A 25,798-nucleotide genomic window follows, 5' to 3' on the forward strand; every position below is an offset into this window, starting at 1 on the left:
CCACGCAGAAGACGCTCTAGCTAAGAATCGAACCGGACACGGTCTTACTGTGAGGCGACAACGCTACCGCAGTACCACCACCGCAGTATCACCCTGTCAACAAATGATAAAAAGAAGAAAAAAAAGCATGCGCGCACACTAAATTTAGTTGCATTACTACTGCATATGGGGAGACCACATCCAGCTTTTTGTCATGGTTGGTTTTTTGTAAAACTCTATAAACAGGAGCACACCACTCAGGAGAGTTATACAATCTCCACTTTCAACAGCTAAAACAACTCACACACAAGCTCATGTGAAATATAGCTTGCAAGCAATGATAGCAGTGATCAGCAGTGGGGGCATAACTGATTGCCCCTTATCACTGAATATTTTGCCTAATAAAGCAGTTTGCGGAATTAAAAAAAAAGTCATTCTCAGCATCATCCCTGGCTGGGACTATGGATCCAAACACTCTCTTATTTTCTTTGTAGAATATGACTGGAAGGAACCCACTCACAAAACCTGAAGGTGAGCATATGCTGGCATGTACTAAAAAAAAAAAAAAAAAAAAAAAAATTACTGTCCTGCAGCCCAACAACACTGAAATATAGTGAATATATGTAAAACACGACTGCACAATTATGACTGCATTGATATATAATACTAGTAAAAAAAATGACCACAGTGTGCATTCCAATATAATAATATTAAAAAGTAAAGAACACATTGCTGTTGGAACCAGGCTACAAAGCCCAGCTGTAAGAACTCAAAAAAATGACCATGTTGCAAAGACCTATTTGATTTGCTGTACACAGAATTATAAGAAACATTACGAGTTCAGTTATTTCATTATATACTGGCATTTACAAACCGACATTTCGAAACCAGCATACTGCATTTACAAAGCGGCATTTACGATCTGCAGTTTTTTGTAAATTCCAGTATGTAATGATAACTACTTACTGATTTGTATCATTATTTGAGCATGTAAGCACTCTGAGCTAAAAGTCAAATAAACTGATGAAGAAACTCAACATCAATAAAATCAGCATGCCAAAACTACATTGCTTTTCAGTGTCACTGCATATTTCCAGCTATTGCCGAACTCTCTTTCTAAATGAAACACTTACTGCAAACTATACACTGCTATTAATTGAAATCAAATTAAATTTATAAGTAATTACTACTACAGGGCTAAGTAGTTACTACAGTGCTACACAGAACCAAGCAGCAGAGTTTCTTTCCATGAGGCAAAACAAGAAAAAAACAAACACATGCAGCAACAACTAACTGTAGAAGAAGTTCCTGCTTCAGTGCGAGGGTGTTTTCTAAGCACATCAGAAGGCGTGTTTACGGGCGAGACTGAATAGAAATGCTAAAGAGGGCAAGCATAATTAGATAGTGGGCGTTTCTTGGGTGAAATGAGAAGAGGAGGGCATGCTTTACTGAATTCTACTGAAATCTGTGTTCCTGCAGTTGGGCGATTTGTCATAGGATCTAGCAAGCGTGACAGTGAACTTTTAGGGAAGATGGCTCACAGTACCAATAGCCGTTCAGTCGGAATCACAAAAACAGAGAAATTAAATGCTTCTTTCAGCAATAGTCATTTTTGAGTGGAGGGATCAGTAGATGGGGGGAAAACGCTGTGGTAGACTAGAATTAATGTCCAGTTTGCCATAGTTGTCCTTTAAAGTAATCAGTAAGTACAAAAAAACAGTTATTTACGTAGCTGAATCCAGTCTTGCAGAGAACTATGCTCCCCGAACGTGTCATGGTAACAAACTCTGCTACATCTGCATACTTCTCAACTGTTCAGATTTTTGAAGAATGTCCAGATTTTTGCCTCATATTTTTGGTCCATTTATCATAAAATTGTGGTTTTCTGGCAAATCATCAGCAAGTCATCAAAGATTAAAGTCAGAAAATAATGACAGTCATTTCAGTTTCCGACTTCATACTATTCAGAAAATTCATGCTAATGCTAAACCTGCTGTGCTATTAACTTTCTAAGTTTGCAAGAGTAATATTTAAAAATTGTCCCTTTTTAGGCCTTTGCCCCCCCCCCCCCCCGCCAATTTATGGCTTTGTCCAGAATTCGTGCTCTAAGAGGTTGAGAGGTATGTATATCTGTGAAAAATAACAGTTTTGGAGAGAACTGGCAGAAAAGGTTGCTTTTTTACGAAGCTACATCACTGCACAGCTGATGTATATACAAACCAGACAGACTGACAAAATACAGAAACATCTGTTGAAAGATATTTGAAAACCTGCTTTTATCAAGACATCATGGGAGATGCTCACATTTCCCCTTAGAAAAAAGTCTTTCATCACACTGCCTCTTGATTGCCCAGTTTCACACAGGTCTTCAATAACGAATGCAAGTCAGCAGTCCAGATTCCAGTAAGTATACTGATGTTTTACCAATGTTTGGGCTCATCAGTTCAGCATAAACAGAATCCATCTAGTGAGCTTTATTTTGGAATACTGCTGACTCCTTTAATTGTGTAATTGTAGAGGTTCACAAATGATGTTTTTTTTCATACATGCCAAACAGCTTTGTGCAGCATGCAAGCTTAGGAACTCATAGTTTTTATTGACTCCGTACTGAAATGTCAGCAATTGAATTGCTTAGTGCTGACAAGCTGGAAAAAAGACTGAAAACCCAGGAAAAGTGTGAATCTTGAAGATCTCTCTTCTTCTTTAAACATTTTTGGAGGGGCGGAAGCCCCCCCTCCCCAGACTTATATAAACCAAATCCAAAATCCCCATAACTCAAAGAAAAGGAAATATTCTGGGCAATGGCCATCTCAGAATTCTTTGAAGAAACACATCACCAAATGCTATTTCATAAAGTCCATATGAATGAAAATAACAAACATCGAAGACCAATGCATCAAAAATGTTCATTAAAAATTCAGAAAGCAAACAACACAATTTAATATTTTAATAGTGCAGTATTACCACGTAGGGCACAATTCCCCCTGTATCCCATAAACTTAACTGAAGCTCTAACCAAAAACTTCAAACCTAACATTAATCGTAATCTGAAGTCTAACATTAATTCTAACCCTGTATCTTAGCACTAACAGCATCCCCAACTCAAAGTCTATCCCTAAATCCACTGACTTCTGCAAGTATTACAGAAGGATTCAGCCAACCACACTTTCTTGCTGAGTGACATCTGGCAGTTGGTCTTGATAAGATGGCTTTCAGTGTTGGTTATCGGTGATATTGTCTGTGATCAGCTTCCTACATGTTTTGAATTTAGAGATTTAGTCCTTAGCTTTCTTTTCACTTTGTAAATAGTACCATTTGTAACTGAATTTAGTTAGATATTTCTTTGCTACAATGTTCTGTTTCTCTGAAGTTTGCATTACCTAGATTTTGGTTTGTAAGGACCTCCGCCCCCCGGTGACACACCAAGTTTGAACGATAACTTGGGAATGCCATAGTCCATTTGCAGGTACTGACTTTGTAGTAAAGGAATATGGCTCCTGGCTAAGTGTAGCTTTTGTGGCACTGCAGACTCCATGGGGCTCATATTGATAGCTCTTGCTTGTCAAGGCTCTATCTATACCTCTCAAACTCTTAGCCCAAGAAATCTGGAGGGATAGGTGTATGGAGTGCACTCCGACCACAGAATCAAACTTACTGGACTTATTACTCACCAACATGGGAGAGCATTGCACCCTCCCGTGTGACACGTCCGCACTGGTGAGGTTGGACCACAAAGCTGTTTCCTTTAAAATAAAAATTAACCCCCAAAAAAACAACTAAATCAGTAACAGTAGGGAACTATTCTAAAACAAAGAACATCCTAGTAAGTAATCTTCTTCTTCTTTCGGCTTTTCCCGGTTAGGGGTCGCCACAGCAGATCACCTGTCTGCTCATGATTGGCATTGGAGTTTTACGGTGTCGAGCTGCCAGCCCGGCGCCCAACCTTCCACAGAAGGCACACACACGCACACACTCACACCTAAGGGCAATTTAGAGTGTCCAATCCACCTACAGCATGTCTTTGGGATGTGGGAGGAAACCGGAGCACCCGGAGGAAACCCACGCAACCACAGGGAGGACATGCAGACTCCGCACAGAAGGCACCCCAGTTGAGGATCGAAGCGGAGAACCTCTCGCTGTGAGACGGCAACGCTAACCGCTGCACCACAGTAGCCGCCCAACATCCTAGTAAGTAATAATTTGTCAAAATGTATCTCTTCCCCCAAACCCTGAGAACACAGCCACCTATGCAGAATTATTCACAGAAACACTGTACAAACATGTAAATGGCTATATCGAGACTGCCATACCTACCAGAAGTAAGCTAAAGTCTAACACTGAAGTCAAACACTACTGGTGGAATCCTTACCTTAGCAAGGTATGTAATAAAAGAAAAAAAATCATGGCCATCACTAAGAGCAACTGTCATAGAGACAAGAGCTCTCTGATTCAACTAAATAAGAAACTAAGAGGTCTAATAAAGTCCAGCAAGTCCAATTACTGCGTCAGGATAGCCTCCTAGGTTAAGGACAGTCACACAGTCTTCTTCAGCTATGTCAAGAACCTTAAAGGTAACACCCAGCAGTGTGCAGAACTGGTCATGAACTGTACAACCTTCACTGACCAGGGGGACGTAGTGAATCTACTGGCTGTTAAATTTAATTCTGACTTTACCCCCTACTACCCCATGTGAAATCCCTTCTAGCATGTCCCCCAAACTATCAACAGGGATTAAGTCCTGACTGTGTTTACTAAGGCCAAAAACACTGCTTCAATGGCTCTGACGATATTCCCAGTTGCCTCCTAGATATCCTAAAACATGACCAAGCAGAACCACTTGAGGCACTCTTCAACTACAGCCTTAAAACAGGTTAAGTTCCATGTGAATGGAGGACCACAACAGTCATCCCTCTTCATAAGGGTGGACCATCAACTGACCCAAGGAACTACAGACCTATCAGTGTGATAAGTCTGATATGCAAAGCCATGGAATTAATTGTCACGAAAATGATCAACAAGGACATTGGCAGCCTACAGACATGGAACTGTTTCCAGTTTGGGTTTGTTAAGGAAAGTTCTTCCCTACTCAACTTGGTAGACTTTTTCAAGAGGGTCAGCAAGGCTATAGATGAGGAGAAAATGGTGTATTCCTCCTACCTTGACCTGATCAAGGCATTCAATACAATACCCTACTCAGGTATTATTGACAAGCTCAGAGAACAAGGCTTATGCTCCCTACATAACTCACTGGATTGGAAGTCAGGATCAGTGAGACCACATCTACTAGGAGACTGGTCACCAGTGGAGTACCCCAGGGCTCTGTGTTGAGCCCGCTCCTGTTGGCATCTATTTCTCGGAAGTCGAGGCTATTGTCAAAGGCCTCTGCCTTGGGAAAAAACATGTACCCATGAATTACCACATAGGTGGCAGTACACTAAACACCGAAAGTGTGATAAGAGACTTAGGGACACAGGTGGACAGTGGTCTCACCTTCAATAACCATATTGCCACAACAGTCAGGAAATCCTTCTATGTGGCACACCTCATCACTAAGGGCTTTTCATCCAGAAAAAAGGAGGTCATTGTCCCACTGTACTCATCTCTCATTAGACCCATTATAGAATACAACGCCCCATTTCATATGTACCTCTCAAGATATCTGCAACAACTGGAAAGGCCACAGAAATACCCCACTAAAAGAATCACAGGACTAAAGCAGATGCCCTATGCTGGCTGTCTTAAAAAACTCCAGCTATACTGTGTCGTATATCATCTACTCCGAGGCAATCTCTGCTTAACATACAAGGCCATGTCAAACCCAGAGCTGTTGGATGTGCTACACTTAAAGAAATCCCAATCCCTCAGAGCCACATGCTCCAGGGATCTAAACTTTGTCATCACAATAAACAAAACATGCTGGAGGGATAGGTTCCTGACCCAGAGACTCCCCAGACTCTGGAATAGATTGCCCATACATGTCAAGCCTCTTTGGCCCTCTTCAAAAGGAACCTTGATGATTGGATGGGAGAAAGGAAATTCACCCCGGGGATCACGTCAGTCACCCTGCTAGACAAGGGTCCAGGGAAGTAAATAGTGTGGGAAGAAATAGCCAGGGAATTGTTATGGCTAGGCTTGTATAGGCCCTAGGGCCGATAGCCTAGTACCAACCTATGAACTTATGAACCAAGTTCACAGATGACTGTAAATTGGGAGCTGTCATAGATTATCCCCACAACAATGGCATTATGCAAGAAGGTCTAACACAAACAAACAATCTTTCCCCCGCCTTAACTGCTCTACCTTCCAGCAGCCTTTTCAAGACTGCACTCAAATCCCACTTAAATTTGCACTGGCTTTGTCCTTGCTCTAATCCAGACTAACACCCCCACCCTTATCCCCCCCCCCACCTAGTATCTTAACCCAGCTATACTACTGCAGTCAGAATAAGCTAGTTGACTTTGAATACGTTAAAAATTGTCTAACAACTTTGTTACAACTTATAAACGACAAGAAACTATCTTAACTTGCAACATTTACTGTGTTTACTGTTGATAATCAATATCTAGTTACTGTATTAAAGCCAACAACCAGTAATGTTGTTTACTATTGCTTGAGCTTTGTATCTCTATTTATCATGTACCTGATGTGGAGCTTTTCTCCCCAGGCATCCGCTGAAAAAGACCTGAGTCCAGTCGGAATTTCCCGGTAAACAAATGTAAATAAAATAAATAAATATCCTCCCTTACACCGATTACTTTAAGCCCCTATCTCTGTACTCAGTCTCCTACAGGTTACAGGTCACTGAGAGGTGATACGTGCTTGATATATAAGGCATCCTCAGATCCAGCTCTTCCACAGTTGCAAAAAAAAAAAAAAAACAGCACCAGAAATACTAGATCTAAGGATGCAAACTTTGTCTGCAACATAAATAGAACATGCTGGAGAGACTGATATGTGTCTGAAAGGAACCCCGCTCTATAGAATAAGCTCCCCATCCATGTGGAGCAGAGTTCATTCCTGATAATGTTCAAACAAAACATTGATCACTGGATGGTAAATCGTAAATTCACCCCAGTCTGGTCCAATGTCTCTGATGGACAGAGGTCAGAAGTAAGTAAATTAATCCACAACTAACATAGTCCTTCCCCCACATAACCATTGTCTACCGCCTTACTAACACACCCCACCATATAGGCATCTAATGTACTCGGGTGGGGAGGTGTGGGCTGTGTCGCACAGCTAGTCTTATAAAGACCATGGTTGTCATTAGCCCACTATAAACCTATGAACCTATAAAGGCCAAAAAATAGGGGTAGATTTTAAATGTTGCTTTTATAGACATAGAGTAGCAGGATTTCTATTAGTATGCACTTTCTAAAGTAAATAAAGCCTGAAGGTCAAATGTATATCATTATTCAGCTTCTTCAATCCTCAGCGGTTTGCCAGAAAAGCAGATTTTATGAGGAACAGACCAAAAACATGAGGCAAAACTCTGCACATTCTGTGAAATCTGGACAGTTGAGAGGTATGGCTCTACCAAGTGCACTCTTGGGCAGCTGAAGGACTAACGACAAATCCTGCTGGTGACCCCCATTTGGCCAAGACAGGTTTGGTTCCCTCTACTTCACCTACTAGCCAAGGGCAATCACCACAGATTACCCCACCAGTTTGACCTGCTCACACAAGACAGGGGGTGCCTCATACACCCTTAGACTCACTTTATGGGTGATAGAGTTCTGATCCCCTTCAGACACTTATATTCAGAGGACATACTCAATGTCCTGCAGGAGGCTAGGAAACCTAGTACCAGGAGAAATTGTGTCAAAATGGAACGATTCTCCAGGTAGTGTCAAAAGAAAAAAAACAGGACCCTTTCCTTACTCCATTACCCATGGTCCTTTCTTACTTGTGTGAGCTTGTACATTCAGGACTGACCTACTCTTCTGTTAAGATACACTTGTCAGCCATTTCCACCTGTCTTCCCTTAGTACCTCCTTTGGTATCCAGATTAGAGATAAAACATTTTTTAAAAGAGGTCCTCCATATCCTACTCCCTCATAAACCTGTTCCTCCTTCATGGGACCTTAATTTTGTTCTTGAAAAACTCACAGTACCTCCTTTTGAACCAGCTCACTCAGCATCACTTAAGCTATGAACTTGGAAAACAGTAATGCTGGTGGCCCTCATATCTGCCAGGGTCTCGGAAATCCAAGCCCTTATGACTTCTCCTCCTTACCTTATCTTCCTTAGCAACAGGGTCTCCCTCAGGACTAATCCTTCCTTCATGCCTAAAGTGGTTAATGAGCTGTCGTTGAATCAGACCATTAACCTTCCTGTTTTCTTCCCTCAACCTCAAAATTCCTCTGAAAGAACTTTGCATTCTTTGGATGTTCATAGTCAACTCAGGTATTACCTGGACAAGACAAAGGCCTTGGGGAGGGCAGTCTCTAAACAAACTATATTTTCGTGGATTTCAAACACTATCTCTGCTTGTTATTCCTTTCATGTAAAATGATTTAACTGCCAATGTGAGAGCTCATTCTACTAGGGCAGCTGCTTCTTCAGCCGCCTTTTTCAGAAGGGTGGACTACGCTTCCATACTGGAGGCGGCCACCTGGTCTTCAGTTCATACCTTTACCAAGTATTACAAACTAGATTTTATTTCTAGAGCCAGAACTGGGTTTGCTAGGTCAATTTTACAGGGTCTCATAGACCAGGACCCTCAACCTACTGCACAGGCTCATACCTAAAGCTTTGGTACTCTCCCTACAGTTAAGAATACTGCAACATAAGAACAGAAGGACATAGATTAGTTGTGTAAGAACTTACCATAACCTTAGATGTTCTTCTCTTCCATGTTGCAGTATTCAGTCCACCCCTCCTACCCCCTCTTACCCTGTTTATCCTTCTTGCATGGCATCCCCATAGCTTCTCTCCATCCAAGCAGGGCACAGCAACAGGCACATACCTCTACAAAGTGCCTTCTTGCTGTGTAGCATATGTGAGTCTGTAAAGCTTCCTTTCTTTTGCTTCCCAGGGGTACTACTACGGCAGTCATTTCTGAAGTGGGTATATGCAGACATCACTTTTATAGCCAACGTCAGTTTATGGCTCTGACAGGCAACGTCACACATACCCTTGTTCCAAACATTTTGGTGTACTGGCCGAATATCCAGTGCTGGAGGCAGCAACCTCCCTACAGTTATGAATATTGCAACATGGAAGAGTAGGACATCTTAGGTTATGGTAAGTTCTTACACAACTAATCTTTTTTCACCCTTTGAGTTGCTGTATGGGCATAGGGTGAGGGGACCTTTTGATTTGATTAGTGATGAGTGGGAGGGTGAGTGCGAATACCGCAAGGAGTCTGTTGTGGCATATGTCCTAAACCTTTGGACAAGACTTAGGGAGCTCATGGATTTGGTTCAGGAGAATCTGGCAGGAGCCCAACAGCAGAAAAAGATCTTGTATGGCAAGAATGTTTAAGCCAGAGAGTATGCTGTGGGAGAGCAGTTTATGGTTCTCATTCCTGTCAGGCACAATAAGCTGCAGGCAGCTTGGAAGGGACCCTTCAAAGTGGTAAGGAAGGTCAGTGATGTTAACTACATGGTTGAACTGCTAGGCAGGAGGCAGGGGCACAAATTGTACCTGGTTAACATGATGAAGCCTTACCAAGATAGGGAAGCCCAGGTGTATTAGCAGTAGGAGGCAGGAGGAATCTGAGGGGGATCTATGGCTATAGGTAGCCAGCCAGCAAAATGCCAAGTTACTATGGTGGAGCCTACTGTTGCAGGCATATGACTTGACAGTGCAGCACTGTATTGGGGTCAGCAATGCCAGTGCAGATGGGATCTCAAAACAGGGCACAGGTTAAGGTATTCCCAGACAGGCCCATTCTTTTCAAGCAATGTTTCTCAAGGGTCACTTGAAAAACTAGCTTGAGCTTTCAAAGGGGGGAGAGATGTGATGAAGTGACGATGTAAGGTATTGCCAGCTATGCAAGGAGAAGTAGGACAGTGGATGTGCAACATATGCTAGCACAGCTAGTTGGAATTTTGTAAAGAATTATATGTCATTTGTATATTAAACTGATTTGTACAGATGTTTGTGCTAAAAAATGTTTTTGTAAAGTTGTTTGTTTGTCTTTTCGGCTTTTCCCAGTTAGGGGTCACCACAGCGGAACTCCGGTCCGCTAATGATTGGCAGTCGATTTTTTTTATGGAGCCAAGTTGCCAGCCTGACACCCAACCTTCAGTGAAGGCACGTCCATTCACGCATGTCTTTCAGCGGCCACTCGACCGTGGGGAGGACATGCAGACTGAACACAGAAGGCACTCCAGCAGAGAATCGAATAGGAGAACCTCTTGCTGTGAGGCAACAGCGCTACCGCTGTACCACCGTGGCTTATATGTTTTTGTAAAGTTGTTTGTGTTAAAAATGTACCGGCAATGTGCCCTGCTGGACAAAAAAAGAAATATACATGCATTATTCTAACTGTTTAAAGATAGATGTTTTTAACAGAGGATACTGGAAGAGAACTCGTTAATCTCAAACTATGAAAACAGTTTGAAATTAAATTACCTGACGTAGGCCCTAAAGGTTGTATCTTACAGATGTTCTTCGTGTTTCACTGTTGCAGTCATTACACTTGGGTTATCCTGCTGGCAGGCTACCCTCAGTCGGCCTGAATTCCAAAGTCTAGGTCCGGCGTCGGTTGCTGTCACCTCTTCCCTGATGTCAGTGTGCCAGGGGTATAAAATATGCAGCCGACGCCATTTTCTTCAGTCTTTCTTGCCGCGCGGTGCCCAAAGCATAAGCAGTTCGCAAGTGCCGGTCAGCCAACTTCTGAGATTTTCGTGTTCGAATTTCAGATCCGAAGTCTTCATCAAAAGCTAACTACCCCATTGGGGAAACTTTTTTCTTGCTCCAGACTGATGTGAGAAAAAGTTAATAATTGTATTTCTTGTGGGAAGCAAATACCTCATAAAGACTTTCATTCTTACTGTATTCCTTGCCTAGGCCCTGACCACGACATTGCTAGTTGTCAGTTTTGTGCTAGATTTAACCAACGCACTATTAAGCATCGGTACGATTTTGCATTACACTATTTTGGCAGAAGATTTAATTATACCATGTCGTTGGATAGCCATCCGACTACCGGAATTCACAAGAAACGCAAAGAAAAAGAGAAGGACAGGCATTTGAGGTCCAAAACCGACGATGAAGCTTCTTCTAAGCCAGTCGCCGGTTTGCCGGTTCTCAGTGAGGTGCCTTCGCACTCCTTGATGCCCGCTACTTTAGACCCGTAGGCCGCTACTGATTCCCATGTGGAGTCGCCTAGGCCGCTGGAAGGTTAAAGTATTGGACCTTCGGAGACTATTCCCTCAGATGGGTCCCGAGCCGCTGAGCAGGCATCGGCTTCTGAGGGTGTTTTCAGACCAACTCAACTATACATTAAAACCACTTCAGCTTCAAAGGCAAAGACTAAAGCGCCCTTAAAGACAAAGAAACAAGTACAACAGCCTCATGGACAGGCCTTCATGCCCAAAAAACAGATGCTCAAAATGGCGGAAGACTTAATTACTCTGATCAGGGGTTCCCAATCCCCTCCTGATAAAAGGCCTAGGCAGGAGACAGAATATGAATTTTCAGAGCAGGTTTCCATTTCATCTGATTCCTCTTCTGATCAGGAATACTCTCTTCCTCCCTATGAGGATTCTGATGCTGAAGAATCTATTCCTTCAGCCTCTCCTCCTGAGGATTATTCTTTTGGGGAAACCTTGCATACCATGAGGGAGCATTTCCACTGGGAGAGCCAAGATTTTTCAGAATCTAAGAAAAGGCTCAGAGACTTCCTTTTACTACCACAACACAGGCACCTAGCTGTTCCACCTGTGTTAGACATTGTTGATGATGTATTTTCAGAGTCCAGTCTGACCCCTGACTCCTTACCTCCGGCTCCTGTTAAGCCAGACAGGTACTACGGGGTCCCTGACTCTCATAAATTCCTTTTCAAAAACCCTGCTGCTGACCCAGAAACCATCTCTCAGGGTCCCAAAGGGGTCAAGGCTTCCACTGCAAAAAACTCTACCCCCTCTGACAGGGATTCTAGGGCATTGGACATATGGGGAAAAAAGATTTACACTTCCACAACCTTGGCTATAAGGGCTTTAAATTGTCAGTTTCATATGCTTAAATATCAGCAATATATTATGTCACTGCTTAAACAGAAAATGTTGACTAATTCTGAATGTGCAGAAAACAAAGAAATGCAGGATTTACTGCATGCAGCTGAACAAGTTGGAAAGCATACTTTGCAATGTGGTTTTGATTTTTTGGAGGCCTCCTGCAGAGCCGCTGTGACGGGCTCTGTTATCAGGAGACATGCTTGTTTAAAGGAACAAACTCTGCCTGATCATGTCAAAGCAAAATTATTAGATGCCCCATTTCAGCATAATACTTTGTTTGGTGTTAAAGAAAATGGAGGACAAAGCTAAATCTATGCAAACGGTTAAGGATTTCTTACAGGTTCAGCCTCCAAGATTTAGCAGGCACTGGCCTACAAAGAATTGGTCCTTTCCAGTGTTAGACAGACCACAAAGGGGCAGATACAGACACCCAAGAGGCAGATCCCAGCCCCAAGGCTTGTACAGGTCTAAACAATGGGGTGCTTCTACCTCCAAAAGTGGAGAAGACAAATCACAACCATACAGGAAACAGTCCCAATGACTTCCCCCTGCCTGCACCAAGTACTTATCTTCTGGCGGCACCTTTAGGGAGAAAACTAGCACTTTTTTCTCAAAACTGGCACATAATAACCCAGGACAAATGGGTCTTAGACATAGTGTCACAAGGCTACAAGTTTCACTTCCATACCCTGCCAAGGACAAACAGTTGGCCAGACCTGCCAAAACATCAGTGGGCAGAGGCACAAAAGCAAGTCTCATCCCTCATGGACATGAGGGCCATTCAACAAGTACGAGAGCAAGAGCAAGGACAAGGATTTTATTCAAGACTGTTTTTGGTACCAAGAAAGGACAAGACCTGGAGACCAATACTGGACCTGTCTATTCTAAACACATTTCTGGATATACCAAAATTCAAAATGTTGACTCTACAGCAACTTCTGCCCATGCTAGGTAAGAAGGCTTGGCTGGTGACTTTAGACCTAAAAGAGGCATACTTGCATGTCCCAATTAGGCAAACATGCAGAAGATACCTCACATTCAAAGCTGGCAAAATGCACTACCAATTCTCTGCACTGCTCTTTGGCTTATCTACTGTGCCCAGGGTCTTCACAAAGTGCCTGGCACCAGTAATTGCATTCTGCAGACAAAGAGGAATACAAATATATCCTTACTTGGATGACTGCCTCATTCAAGCAGAGAACAAGGACATTCTACTACAGCATATGGCATTTGTAAAGAGATTTCTAACAGGCCTAGGGTACACAGTCAACGAAAATAAATCAAAACTAGTACCCTCTCAAGAGATAATATTCCTGGGTGCAAGCTTAAATACAACTGCCCAGATGGCTAATCTCACGCCAGACAAACAAAGGCAACTGACTACCTATTTCACCCTGTTGGCAACAAAGGCCCAGTTATCCGCAAGAAAAATTCTGCAGGCTTTGGGCTTCATGGCATCCTGCATTCTACTAATTCCATATGCGAGACTGCATATGAGGAAACTTTAATGGTACCTAAAAAGTGTTTGGACTCAACATTGCCACCGCCTGGAAACTATAATTACCCTCATTCCTTGCTGGCAAAAGGAGTTTCGTTGGTGGGCGAAGGCTTGTCACCAGAACAAGGGACAGCCATTCACTTTACCCCCAGCCAGGCAGACATTAACAACAGATGCATCAGATATGCCTGGGGGGCCCACATGGCAGGAAGATGGATTCAAGGAACATGGTCCGCAAACCAAATGCATCTACATATCAATCAAAAAGAGATGCTAGCTGTCCAGAATGCCCTGACAGCCTTCAAGGACCTACTTCATCCGGGACAACTACTGATAAAGACAGACAACACCACGGTCATGTAGTATATAAACAAGCAGGGAGGCACTCATTCTTACCCCCTTTGCAGACTAGTCATGACTCTGTGGGACACAGCTTTGACTTACCAGGTACATCTGCAGGCACAATTTTTGCCAGGAAAGATAAATACTCTGGCAGACGAACTAAGCAGAAACCTCATGGATCCCCATGAGTGGAAATTGGATCCACAAATATTCAGCATGATAGCAAGGAAATGGGGTTGCCTGGATATAGATCTATTTGCCTGTCCTCACAACTACCAACTAAAAAGATTCTGTACAAGGACTTATCACAGACAGGCATGGGAAGTGGGTGCCCTCTCTTTCAGCTGGAAAAGCTTAACAGTATATGCCTTTCCTCCACTGCCTCTCCTCCCCAAGGTACTCCTAAAGGTCAGACAAGACAAGCCAAAGATGATACTGATTGCCCCAGACTGGCCCCGCCAGCACTGGTACCCAATCCTAAGGAACTTGTCTCAATGCCCAGCTTGGACCTTGCCTCTATTACCTCATCTACTATCCCAACAAAACAATCAGATCCTGCACAGCCAATTAAAGACCTTAAATCTGGCAGCATGGCGGATAATGTAGTAATACAAAACGCGCCTCTCACTAAAGCTGTCATGGATGTCATTTTGGAAGCCAGAAGACCTAGTACCAGAAAGTCTTACGCTGGAAAATGGAAGAGATTCTGTGCTTGGAACCAGGCATAAGGAATTGACACAGCTGTACCAAATATTCCTCAGATCTTGCAATACTTAACTCAGATGCTGGACAAAGGCCTATCCTTCTCATCAATCAAAATTCATGCCTCTGCCATTTCAGCTCATTACAATACAGAGCCACCAATCTTTTGGTGCTACAGGCACTCATGGCTGTGGAACCTTTTATCATTTTTTATCCAGACAGGGTTTCTCTGAGGACAAACCTGACATTTATGCCTAAAGTAGTGTCCAGTGTGGCCCTTAACCAAACTATTCATCTGCCTACTTTTTATCCAAACCCACAGAATAAGAGGAGAGAATTCTGCATTCTTTGGACATACACAGACAGCTACGCTTCTATCTGAACAGAACCAAAGCTTTCAGAAAGACAGAGCAACTACTAGTGGCATATGCTGCAGGATCACAAGGAAAAGCTGTTTCAAAGCAGACTATTTCAAAGTGGATAGGCCACTGCATCCATCTCTGCTATTCACAACATGGCAAGCCAATGCCTAAGGGCATTTGCCACATTCAGCCAGAGCAGCAGCTACTTCAGCAGCCTTCCTCAGGGGAGTACCAACCAAAGACATTTTAGAGGCTGCAACCTGTGCACACCTTTACAAAGCACTATCATTTACCACTCTACTCTAAATCAAGGGCAGGCTTTGCCACTGCAGTTCTGCAGGGCCTCATAGCCGGTCCTAATGCTATTTAGCTCCAGCCTCCCAACCTTAGCTTTGGGATTCAACCCAAGTGTAATGACTGCAACAGTGAAACACGAAGAACATAGTACAGTTATGTACACTTACCATAAATGTAGATGTTCTAGTGTATTTACTGTTGCAGTCCAGGTTACCCACCCACCATCCCCCATATGTTTGCTGCAACTTATCTGCTCTTCTCTAACCTATACAACCTATGTGGTGTATTTGCTTATAGATGAAGATATTATATATATTTTGGTGCATGCCTGTTTTATTGGCATATTTTTAGCCTACCCTTTGGGGGGCACCTGACATCTGGGGCAAGAAAAACTGAAGAAAATGGCATCGGCTGCATCTTTTATACCCCTGGCCCACTGACGTCAGGGAAGAGGTGACAGCAACCAACACCGGACCTAGACTTTAGAATTCACGCCGACTGAGGGTAGCCTGCCAGCAGGATAACACAAGTGTAATGAGTGCAACAGTGAATATACTCGAACATCTACATTTATGGTAAGTGTACACAACTGTACTTTCTCAATGCAGCCAAAGACAAAATTTCTGTCCTATGAAGCTTCTTGTATTGTCTTTGGAGTGAACTAATTGCTACTCTGGAAGGGTGGAGGTTTGAAATTGTTTTGTCTTACAGGAGCTGCAGCAGATCTTTGCAGAGCTCTGTGGGTGTGTATTATTGACACATTTGTGCAAAATCCTGACAGCTTCTAGAAAAGGGGTGTTGCATGGGAACCAGAATTCAAATGGCCAGATGTATGTGATGTCCTTGTGTAATCCATGACTAAGATACTGTTTAATACTAGGTGAGGCTGAAGTCTCAGGGCAGTCTGTTCTTGGAACCTGACAAAGAAGGACCCCTCACCTACTTCATCTTGTCTTGCTCTAGTAAATAACCAGGGAATAATAATTCTTTAGGAAAATATTGTGAGATTAGTGAAGTATTATTTTTCTGTAGCTGTGTGAACCTGTCCATCTGTGTTATTTTTAATATTTCCTCTGATTGAAAAACCTTCATTGTGGCTGGTCCTTCAGAGAATATTTTAATCTTTGAGAGTGTTTATATTTTTTCAGTGGCACCTTGCTGTTTGGTCATCATTACCATTTGTATTAATATTAATTTCACTCAGTATAATTGGGTACTCTTGCATGAGCCTTAGAGTAGACTTTGGAGTGTCTGGTGACAGTGTAACTACCTTATTGTCTGGACAAAAGGGGGCATAGCTAATAAATCTGAGCTAGCCTTTCCCAGGGTGTGTGTGTGTGTGTGTGTGTGTGTGTGTGTGTGTGTGTGTGTGTGTGTGTGTGTGTGTGTGTGTGTGTGTGTCAGCTGCTTGGAGCAGTGGCATGAAGCACTGGTCTCACAGAGAGAGTGGTGGAGAACTTGGCTTGGACACTCAGCTGACGTCTCAACTCTATAGCTGTGCCAGTGTGTAATCTAACTGGGGACCTGGAGGGAGACAGACAGAGAAAACCAGACCCCAGACTGAGTGTGTTCCCTGTGTACTTTTAAGGGAAATTGTGCTTGATGCAGAGAGCTGCATCTGGAAATAACTGGTTGTATCCATTTTTGTTCCAAGTGAATGTCCCTCCCCAGTGTCAGTGGTGAGAATTCAGGCTCCTTGGTTACTGGCCCAGAGTGGGGACATTACAGCCATGGGCAGTCATATGCTAAGCCAGGAGAGGTCTGGGGTGAACATATGAGTCTCCCCCTACTCTGAAAGATTACTAGGGATGTGATAGTAGAGTGCAGTGCTCACAAAAAGAGTAATGGGAAGGTAAAAAGAAGTGTCCCAAGTGTCCAGTCACAGCCAGAACTGCCAGTATTGTAGGTTCTAATCACAAAATAATACTGCATTCGGACATTTGGAATTGTGTGCTTCCTAGGGTTCTCTCGAGCTTATCACAGTATGGCTGTAAAAAAAGTATTTTATTTTCGCTCTGGTAATGGTTATCCTGTAGAGAAATGAATTGGCTATTACAGCAGTCCATCTCCAAGCAAAACCTTTTGGACCACATTGAAGTTTCCGTATTCAGTTATGTATCTACTGTATCTTTTCAGTTGATTGTTGTATTTTTAATTTATTCGTTTGTTTGTTTATTTATTTGATTGTTTTATTTTATCTTATTGTTTTTCAGCCTCAGGGAAATGGGAACCTCTACTCTTTTACAAACCATGCCATGGAGACAGACAATTTGTGAAACTGAAAGACACAGATAATCTCCACAAAGAACCTCAGACTGTATCTTTCTTTTGCTCAATTCTCAGATGGATACCTTAATGAGCTTATATGCTTTACTGATCTACTGACACTGTTACTTGATGAAGATGAAGGCGTGTTTGTTGTTTTGTAACTAAAGCTTATTTCAGTTTAACTTGGCCACTACTGATTAGTAACACACTTCCACTATAACCTTGGAGTTGTTGACAACTCTTGATGGAAAAAATGTTTATTAAGCAAATTAATGAGTGGATTAATAAGCATTGCCTGTCAGTGAGTCATGCCTGCAAAAGCTACCCTACGGCCTACGGTGAAACCTTCTGTAAGCTGTTGTGAAGAAGTATATACATGGTGGTGATGAGGGAACTGTACTATTTGTTGCTGTGACAGTTTGATAACTATACTGGGAGAAAATGGTGCCATTTGCTTTGGGCACCTGTTGTGCATATCCCAAGCTTAACACCAAGTACATAGGACCTTGAAATTTTAATCCTGGTGAAATATGTATGTGTATGGCATAATGGGTTTGGTAATATTTAAGCATTATTTGAGCATTTTCTGGTATGAATAGTGTAATTGTTGTCCAGTTGTATTCACACCCTTTCAAGTGATGTTCTTCAAAGACCAAATATTTTTACATTTTTAAGTTATATATTTCACTTTATTAAAACTAGATTGCACAAAATAAAGCAGGAATGCAGTATGAAGAATATTGCAGTATTAATGGATCGACGACTTTCTAGAAAACCAGCATGTACCATTGTAGACAGACTGTAGTCTCTCTAATCATTTTGCTACAGTACTTGATGAGTGCATTACCTTCAGTATAACATATATTGTTCTTGTCTTTCTCATTCAGTGAGCTAAAGTTAAGGAGACAATGCTTGCTAAAAGGGGCCTTATTCCCTTCCCTGGAGGGGTACTGTGTCTGCTGTATTAAACTTCTCAGCTAATGTTACCTAAATATACTTGACTTCTTTGCCCTTCAGAAAAAGGGATCACTTGCACTAAATCCATCCACTGTCTCTATATAACTTTACTAGCAACGATGGTTTATGTCACAGTATATCCCAGAGCATTTGGATATGAAGTCATGTGTGTTCACTGGTCATTAAACTGAAATGCTCTAAGATTTTTTGCTTTATGCTTTCTGTAGTAAGCAGATGCATCCATATCACAACATTGACATTGTTGCACCTTGCTATAAAGTAATGTATTCTGCCATCTGAGTCACAGTGATAAGTGCAGAAGAAAGGTGTCAATGTGTGTGTGTGTGTGTGTGTGTGTGTGTGTGTGTCTCTCTCTCTCTTTATATATATATATATATATATATATATATATATATATATATATATATATATATATATATAGATATAGATATATAATGATTACATTAATTCTGCATTTATTTGACTGAGTGCAGTTACTAGACTGATTGAAATGTCATACCGTGTATTACTGAATTAATGTGAATGAACGGAGCCTACCATTCCTGTATATGTGGTTGATGTTATGAAGTCTGCTGTTGAAGCTTTTCAAGGTCGCCTTACAGTGAGGATCAGGAAATTTACCCTTTTCCTCACTGTCGTGTGATCACAGAGATGGTATATATAGTTTGCAGGAGGTGGGGTGCAGGTGGGCTTGATCCCCCCCACAAAAACATGCAAACAGGTAGATGTTTGCATTTGTTCCACATTTGGTGGTTTAGAGCTGTGTGCGAATGTTACAATAAAAAAAAAATGTGAATGTTGACCTGGTTCCTTTAATTCGACATCTCTACCACTCGTTTGTCTGTAATTCAACTATTAGCGGCAATGTTTTTGTATATAGCTGTTCTGTGATTCAGTTAAATGACTGTAAACCTATATATATATATATATATATGTATATATATATATATATATATATATATATATATATATATATATATATATAGTATGCATGTGTCTGTGAGTGTATGTGTGTATATATATATATATATATATATATATGTATATATATATATATATATATATATATGTGTGTGTGTGTGTGTGTGTGTGTGTATATATATATATATATATATATATATGTATAGCATATAAACATGTATGTGATGTGATTGAACTGTGCAAGTCTGAACACTTGGACATTGCAAACATTTTGACTCACAAAGATTCGAAAAACAAAACAAGCAAAAAACAACTATTTTTTTTTGCAGGGGCCAAGCCTCTTCCTGCAACCCACACCCCCTGATGTTCTTCGTGTTTCACTGTTGCAGTCATTACATTTGGGTAATCCTGCTGGCAGGTTGCCCTCAGCCGGCCTGAATTCCAAAGTCTTGGGTCCTGTGTCGGCTGTTGTCGCCCCTTCCCTGACATCAGGTCGTCAGGGGTATAAAAGAAGCAGCCGACACCATTTTCTTCAGTCTTTCTTGCCGCGCGATGCCCGAAGCCAGTCGGCCGACTCCTGAGATTTTTGTATTTGAGTTTCAGATCCGAAGTCTTCAGTAAAGCTAAGTACCCCATTGGGGAAACTTTTTTCTTGCTCCAGACCCATGTCAGAAAAAGTTAATAATTGTATTTCTTGTGGGAAGCAAATACCTCATAAGGATTTTCATTCTTACTGTATTCCTTGCCTAGGCCCTGATCACAACGTTCCTGGTTGTCGGTTTTGTGCTAGATTTAACCAATGCACTATTAAGCGTCGGTATAATTTTGCTTTAAACTTTTTTGGACACCGATTTAATTACCCTGAAATGTCATCGGATAGCCATCCGACTACCAGAGTTTACAAAAAACGCAAAGGAAAGGATAGAGAAAAACAACTGAGGCCCAAAACCGACGACGAAGCTTCTCCTAAGCCAGTCGCTGGTTCACCAGTTCTCAGTGAGGCGCTTTCGCAGCCCCTGATGCCCTAGAGTTGCAGGCCGCTACCGACTCCCATGTGGAGTCGGCCATGCCGCTGGATACTCAAGGTATTGGAGCCTCGGATGCTAATCTCTCAGATGGGTCCGGAGCCACTGAACAGGTACCGGCTCCTGAGGGTGTATTAAGACCTAAACATCTTTACATTAAAATGACTTCAGCTTCAAAGGCAAAGACTAAAGCACCTTTGAAAGCAAGGAAACAAACTCAAGAGCCACGTGGACAGTCCTATGCCCAAAAAACAGATGCTCAAAATGGCGAAGACTTGATTATCTTGATCAGGGGTTCCCATCCCCCTCCTGATAAGAGGCCTAGGCAAGACACTGACTATGAATCTTCAGATCAGGTTTCTATTTCTTCTGATTCCTCTTCTGAACATGAGTAGTCTCTTCCCCCCTATGAGGATTCTGATGCTGAAGAATCTATACTTTCAGCATCTCCTCCTGAGGACTATTCCTTTGGGGAAACCTTGCACACCATGAGGGAGCATTTCCACTGGGAGAGCCAAGATTTTTCAGAATCTAAAAAGAGGCTCAGAGATTTTCTATTACTACCCCAGCACAGGCCTCTAGCTATTCCACCTGTGTTAGACATTGTAGGTGATGTGTTTTCAGAGTCTAGCCTAACCCCTGAATCCTTACCTCCAGCTCCTGTTAAGCCTGACAGATATTACAGGGTTCCTGACTCACACAAATTTCTTTTTAAAAACCCTGCTGCTGACCCAGAAACTATATCACAGGGTCCAAAGGGGGTTAAGGCTTCCACTGCAAAAAACCCACCCCCCCTCTGACAGAGATTCAAGGGCACTGGATAGATGGGGAAAAAAGGTTTACACCTCTGCAACTTTGGCAATAAGGGCCTTAAACTGTCAGTTTCATATGCTTAAGTATCAGTAACATGTCATGGGATTGGTTAAACAGAAAATGTTGTTAAATTCTGAATGTGCAGAAAACAAGGAAATGCAGGATTTATTGTATGCAGCAGAACAAGTTGGAAAACATACTTTGCAATGTGGTTTTGATTCTTTGGAGGCCTCTTGCAGGGCTGCAGTTATGGGTTCTGTAATTAGGAGGCATGCTTGGTTAAAGGAACAAAATCTGCCTGATCATGTTAAAGTTAAATTACTAGATGCACCTTTACAGCATGCTACTTTGTTTGGTGTTGAGGCAGAAGAGGTGTTAAAGAAAATGGAGGACAAAGATAAATCTATGCAAACTGTCAAAGATTTTTCACAGGTACAGCCATCCAGGTTTAGTAGACACTGGCCTACAAAAAATTGGTCCTTTCCTGTGTTAGACTGACCTCAAAGGGGTAGACCCAGATGCCCTAGGGGCAGATCCCAGGCGCAAGGTCCTTATAAGCCCAAGCAATGGGGTGCTTCTACCTCCAAAGCTGGAGAAGATAGATCACAAACATACAGAAAACAGTCCCAATAACTTCCCCCTGCCGGCACCAAGCACTTATCTTCTGGCAGCACCCTTAGGGGGGAAATTAGCACTTTTTTCTCAAAACTGGCACATCATAACCCAGGACAAGTGTGTTCTAAACATAGTGTCACAAGACTACAAGTTCCACTTCCATACTCTACCAGAGGCAAACGGCTGGCCATATCTGCCAAAAAATCAATGAGCAGAGGCACAAAAACCAGTCTCATCCCTCATGGACATGGGGGCCATTCTACAAGTACCAGAGCAAGAGCAGGGGCAAGGATTTTACTCAAGACTGTTCTTGGTACCCAGAAAGGACAAGGCCTGGAGGCCGATACTGGACCTATCTATTTTGAACACTTTCCTGGATATTCCAAAATTCAAAATATTGACTTTGCAGCAGCTTCTGCTCATGCTGGGAGTGCTTGGCTTGTGACTTTAGACCTAAAAGAGGCATACCTGCATGTTCCAATCAGACAGTCATGCAGAAGATACATAAGATTCAAGGCTGGTTCAATGCATTACCAATTCTCTGCACTGCCCTTTGGCTTATCTACTGCGCCCAGGGTCTTTACAAAGTGCCTGGCACCAGTAACTGCATTCTGCAGACAAAGAGGAATACAAATATATCCTTACTTGGATGACTGTCTCATTCAAGCAGAGAACAAGGACATTCTTCTTCAACATCTGGCGCTTGTGAAAAGACTTCTAACATGCCTAGGCTACACAGTCAACAAAAATAAATCAAAACTAGTACCCTCACAAGAGATAATATTCCTGGGTGCAACCTTGAATACAACTGCCCAGATGGCTTATCTCACTCCAGACAAACAAAGGCAACTGACTACCTATTTCAAAATGCTGGCAACAAAGGCCCAGTTATCTGCAAGAAAAATTCTGCAGGCTTTGGGCTTCATGGCATCCTGCACCCTACTAATTCCATATGCAAGACTGCATATGAGGAAACTTCAGTGGTACCTAAACAGTGTTTGGACTCAACATTGCCACAGCCTGGAAACAGTCATCACTCTCATTCCCTGCCTGCAACGGGAGTTTTGATGGTGGGCAAAGGCTTGTCACCAGAACAAGGGACAGCCATTTACATTACCTCCAGCCAGGCAGACACTAACAACGGATGCATCAGACTATGCCTGGGGAGCCCACATGGCAGGAAGATGCATTCAGGGCACATGGTCCTCAAACCAAATGCATCTACATATCAATCAGAAAGAGATGTTAGCTGTTCAAAATGCCCTGACAGCCTTCAAGGACCTACTGCATCTGGGACAACTACTGATAGACAGACAACACCACGGTCATGTGGTATATAAACAAGCAAGGGGGCACACATTCTTACCCCCTTTGCAGACTAACCCTGACCTTGTGGGACACAGCTTTGACTTACCAAGTACATCTGCAGGCACAATTCCTGCCAGGAAAGGAAAATACTCTGGCAGATGATCTAAGCAGAAACCTCATGGATCCCCACTAGTGGAAACTGGATCCACAAGTCTTCAGCATGATAACAAGTTAATGGGGATGCCCGGACATAGATCTATTTGCCTCCCCTCACAACTACCTACTAAAAAGATTTTGCATAAGGACTTATCACAGACCAGCATGGAAAGTGGACGCCCTATCTTTCAGCTGTAAAAAACTTTCAGTATATGCCTTTCTGCCACTGCCTCTCCTCCTCAAGGTGCTCCTAAATGTCAGACAGGAGAAGCCAAAGATGATACTGATTGCCCCAGACTGGCCACGCAAGTACTGGTATCCAATACTAAGAAACTTATATCTATACCCAGCTTGGAACTTACCTCAAATACCTCGACTACGGCAAGACAATCAGATCATGCATAGCCAACTCAAGACATTAAACATGGCAGCATGGCGAATAATGTAGTCACACAAAATACACCTCTCAGTGAAGCTGTGATGGATGTCATTCTGGAAGCCAGAAGGCCTAGTATTAGAAAGTCTTATGCTGGAAAATGGAAGAGATTCTGTGCATGGAACCAGGCACAAAGAACTGATACAGCGGTACCAAATATTCCTCAGATTTTGCCATACTTAACTGAGATGCTGGACAAAGGCCTATCTTTTTCATCAATAAAAATTCATGCCTCTGCCATTTTGGCTCATTACAATAAAGACCCACCACTTTTTTTCTCTCCCTTTATTAAGGCAGTACTCAGAGGAGCCAAAAATTTAAGGCCCCCAAGGAGACTACCAATACCTGCATGGGACCTCAACTATGTCTTGGAAAAGCTCACCCTGCCTCATTTTGTGCCAGCTGCTACTGCCGATATGACATTTTTATCTTGGAAAATAGCTTTGCTCTTAGCAATTATTTCTGCAAGACGAGTTTCAGAGATACAGGCACTCATGGCTGTGGAACCTTTCATCATTTTTCATCTGGACAGGGTCTCCCTGAGGACAAACCCAACATTTATGCCTAAAGTAGTGTCCAGTGTGGCTCTTAACCAAGCCATCCATCTGCCAACCTTTTACGTAATCCACAGAACAAGGGGGAGAGAATTCTGCATTCTTTGGACGTACACAGACAGCTTAGATTCGACTTGGACAGAACCAAAGCTTTCAGGAAGACAGAGCAATTACTAGTGGCATATGCTGCAGGATCACAAGGAAAGCCTATCTCAAAGCAGACTATATCTAAGTGGTTAGGCCACTGCATTCGTTTCTGCTGCTGGCAAGCCAGTGCCTAAGGGCATTAGGCCTCATTCCACTAGAGCTGCAGCCACCTCAGCAGCTTTTCTCAGGTGAGTTCCAACCACAGACATTTTAGAGGGGGCTACTTGGAGTTCAGTGCACACCTTTACAAAGTATTATCGTCTGCCACTCTACTCTAAATCCAGGGCAGGCTTTGCCACTGCAGTTCTGCAGGGACTCATAGCCGCTCCTACTGCTGTCTAGTTCCAGCCTCCCAACCATAGCTTTGGGACTCTACCCAAATGTAATGACTGCAACAGTGATACACGAAGAACATAGTACAGTTGTGTACACTTACCATAAATGTAGATGTTCGAGTGTATTCACTGTTGCAGTCCAGGTTACCCACCCGCCTTCCCCCTTTTTTCTTTTGGATCTTATCTTTCCTTCTCTGATTTATACTACCTATGTGGTGTATTTGCTTATAGACGAAGGTAAAATTTATATTGGTGTATTTCTGAATATATATATATATATATATATATATATATATATATATATATATATATATATAATTTGGCTACCCTTTTTGGGGGCACCTGACATCTGGGGCAAGAAAAACTGAAGAAAATGGCATCAGCTGCTTCTTTTATACCTCTGACGACCTGACGTCAGGGAAGGGGCGACAACAGACGATGCAGGACCCAAGACTTTGGAATTCAGGCTGGCTGATGGCAACCTGCCAGCAGGATTACCTAAATGTAATGACTGCAACAGTGAATACACTCTAACATCTACATTTATGGTAAGTGTACACAACTGTACTTTACTTATATATCATTTCAGATTTCATACTTCTATGGGGAAAGGCTAAATTCTTGTTAACCCACTGTACCACGATCCTGCACATTCAAATACTGTCAGTGTTCGAAAAATTAATTTTCAAAATCTAGCCACTATTCCAAATGTTCAAACTTTTAATTTTCAAAATCTAGCCACTATTCCAAATGTTCAAACTTTTGACAGTTTGAGCACTTGAATTAAACCCATATATGTATGTATGTATATATATATATATATATATATATATATATATATATATATATATATATATATACATATATATACACA

At 42.3% G+C, this 25,798-nt stretch overlaps 1 protein-coding gene across 2 annotated transcripts in view; it reads left to right on the top strand.

The window, feature by feature from the left end:
• The window catches only part of LOC122808941 (mucin-1-like), a 626,079-nt gene extending 607,283 nt beyond the window's left edge, over positions 1–18,796 (top strand). For both annotated transcript variants that reach the window (XM_044080094.1, XM_044080093.1), the window contains one exon: positions 17,582–18,796. Coding sequence is in view for 1 of the 2 variants with exons in the window: in XM_044080093.1 (XP_043936028.1) it covers positions 17,582–17,644 (63 nt within the window). In the remaining variant the exon portion in view is untranslated. The remainder of the gene's footprint in view (positions 1–17,581) is intronic.
• The last annotated feature ends 7,002 nt before the right edge of the window (positions 18,797–25,798 follow it).

This window comes from Protopterus annectens, chromosome 8.part0, assembly GCF_019279795.1.
Source record: "Protopterus annectens isolate FY-2018-M chromosome 8.part0, PAN1.0, whole genome shotgun sequence".
Classification (NCBI taxonomy): domain Eukaryota; kingdom Metazoa; phylum Chordata; order Ceratodontiformes; family Protopteridae; genus Protopterus; species Protopterus annectens.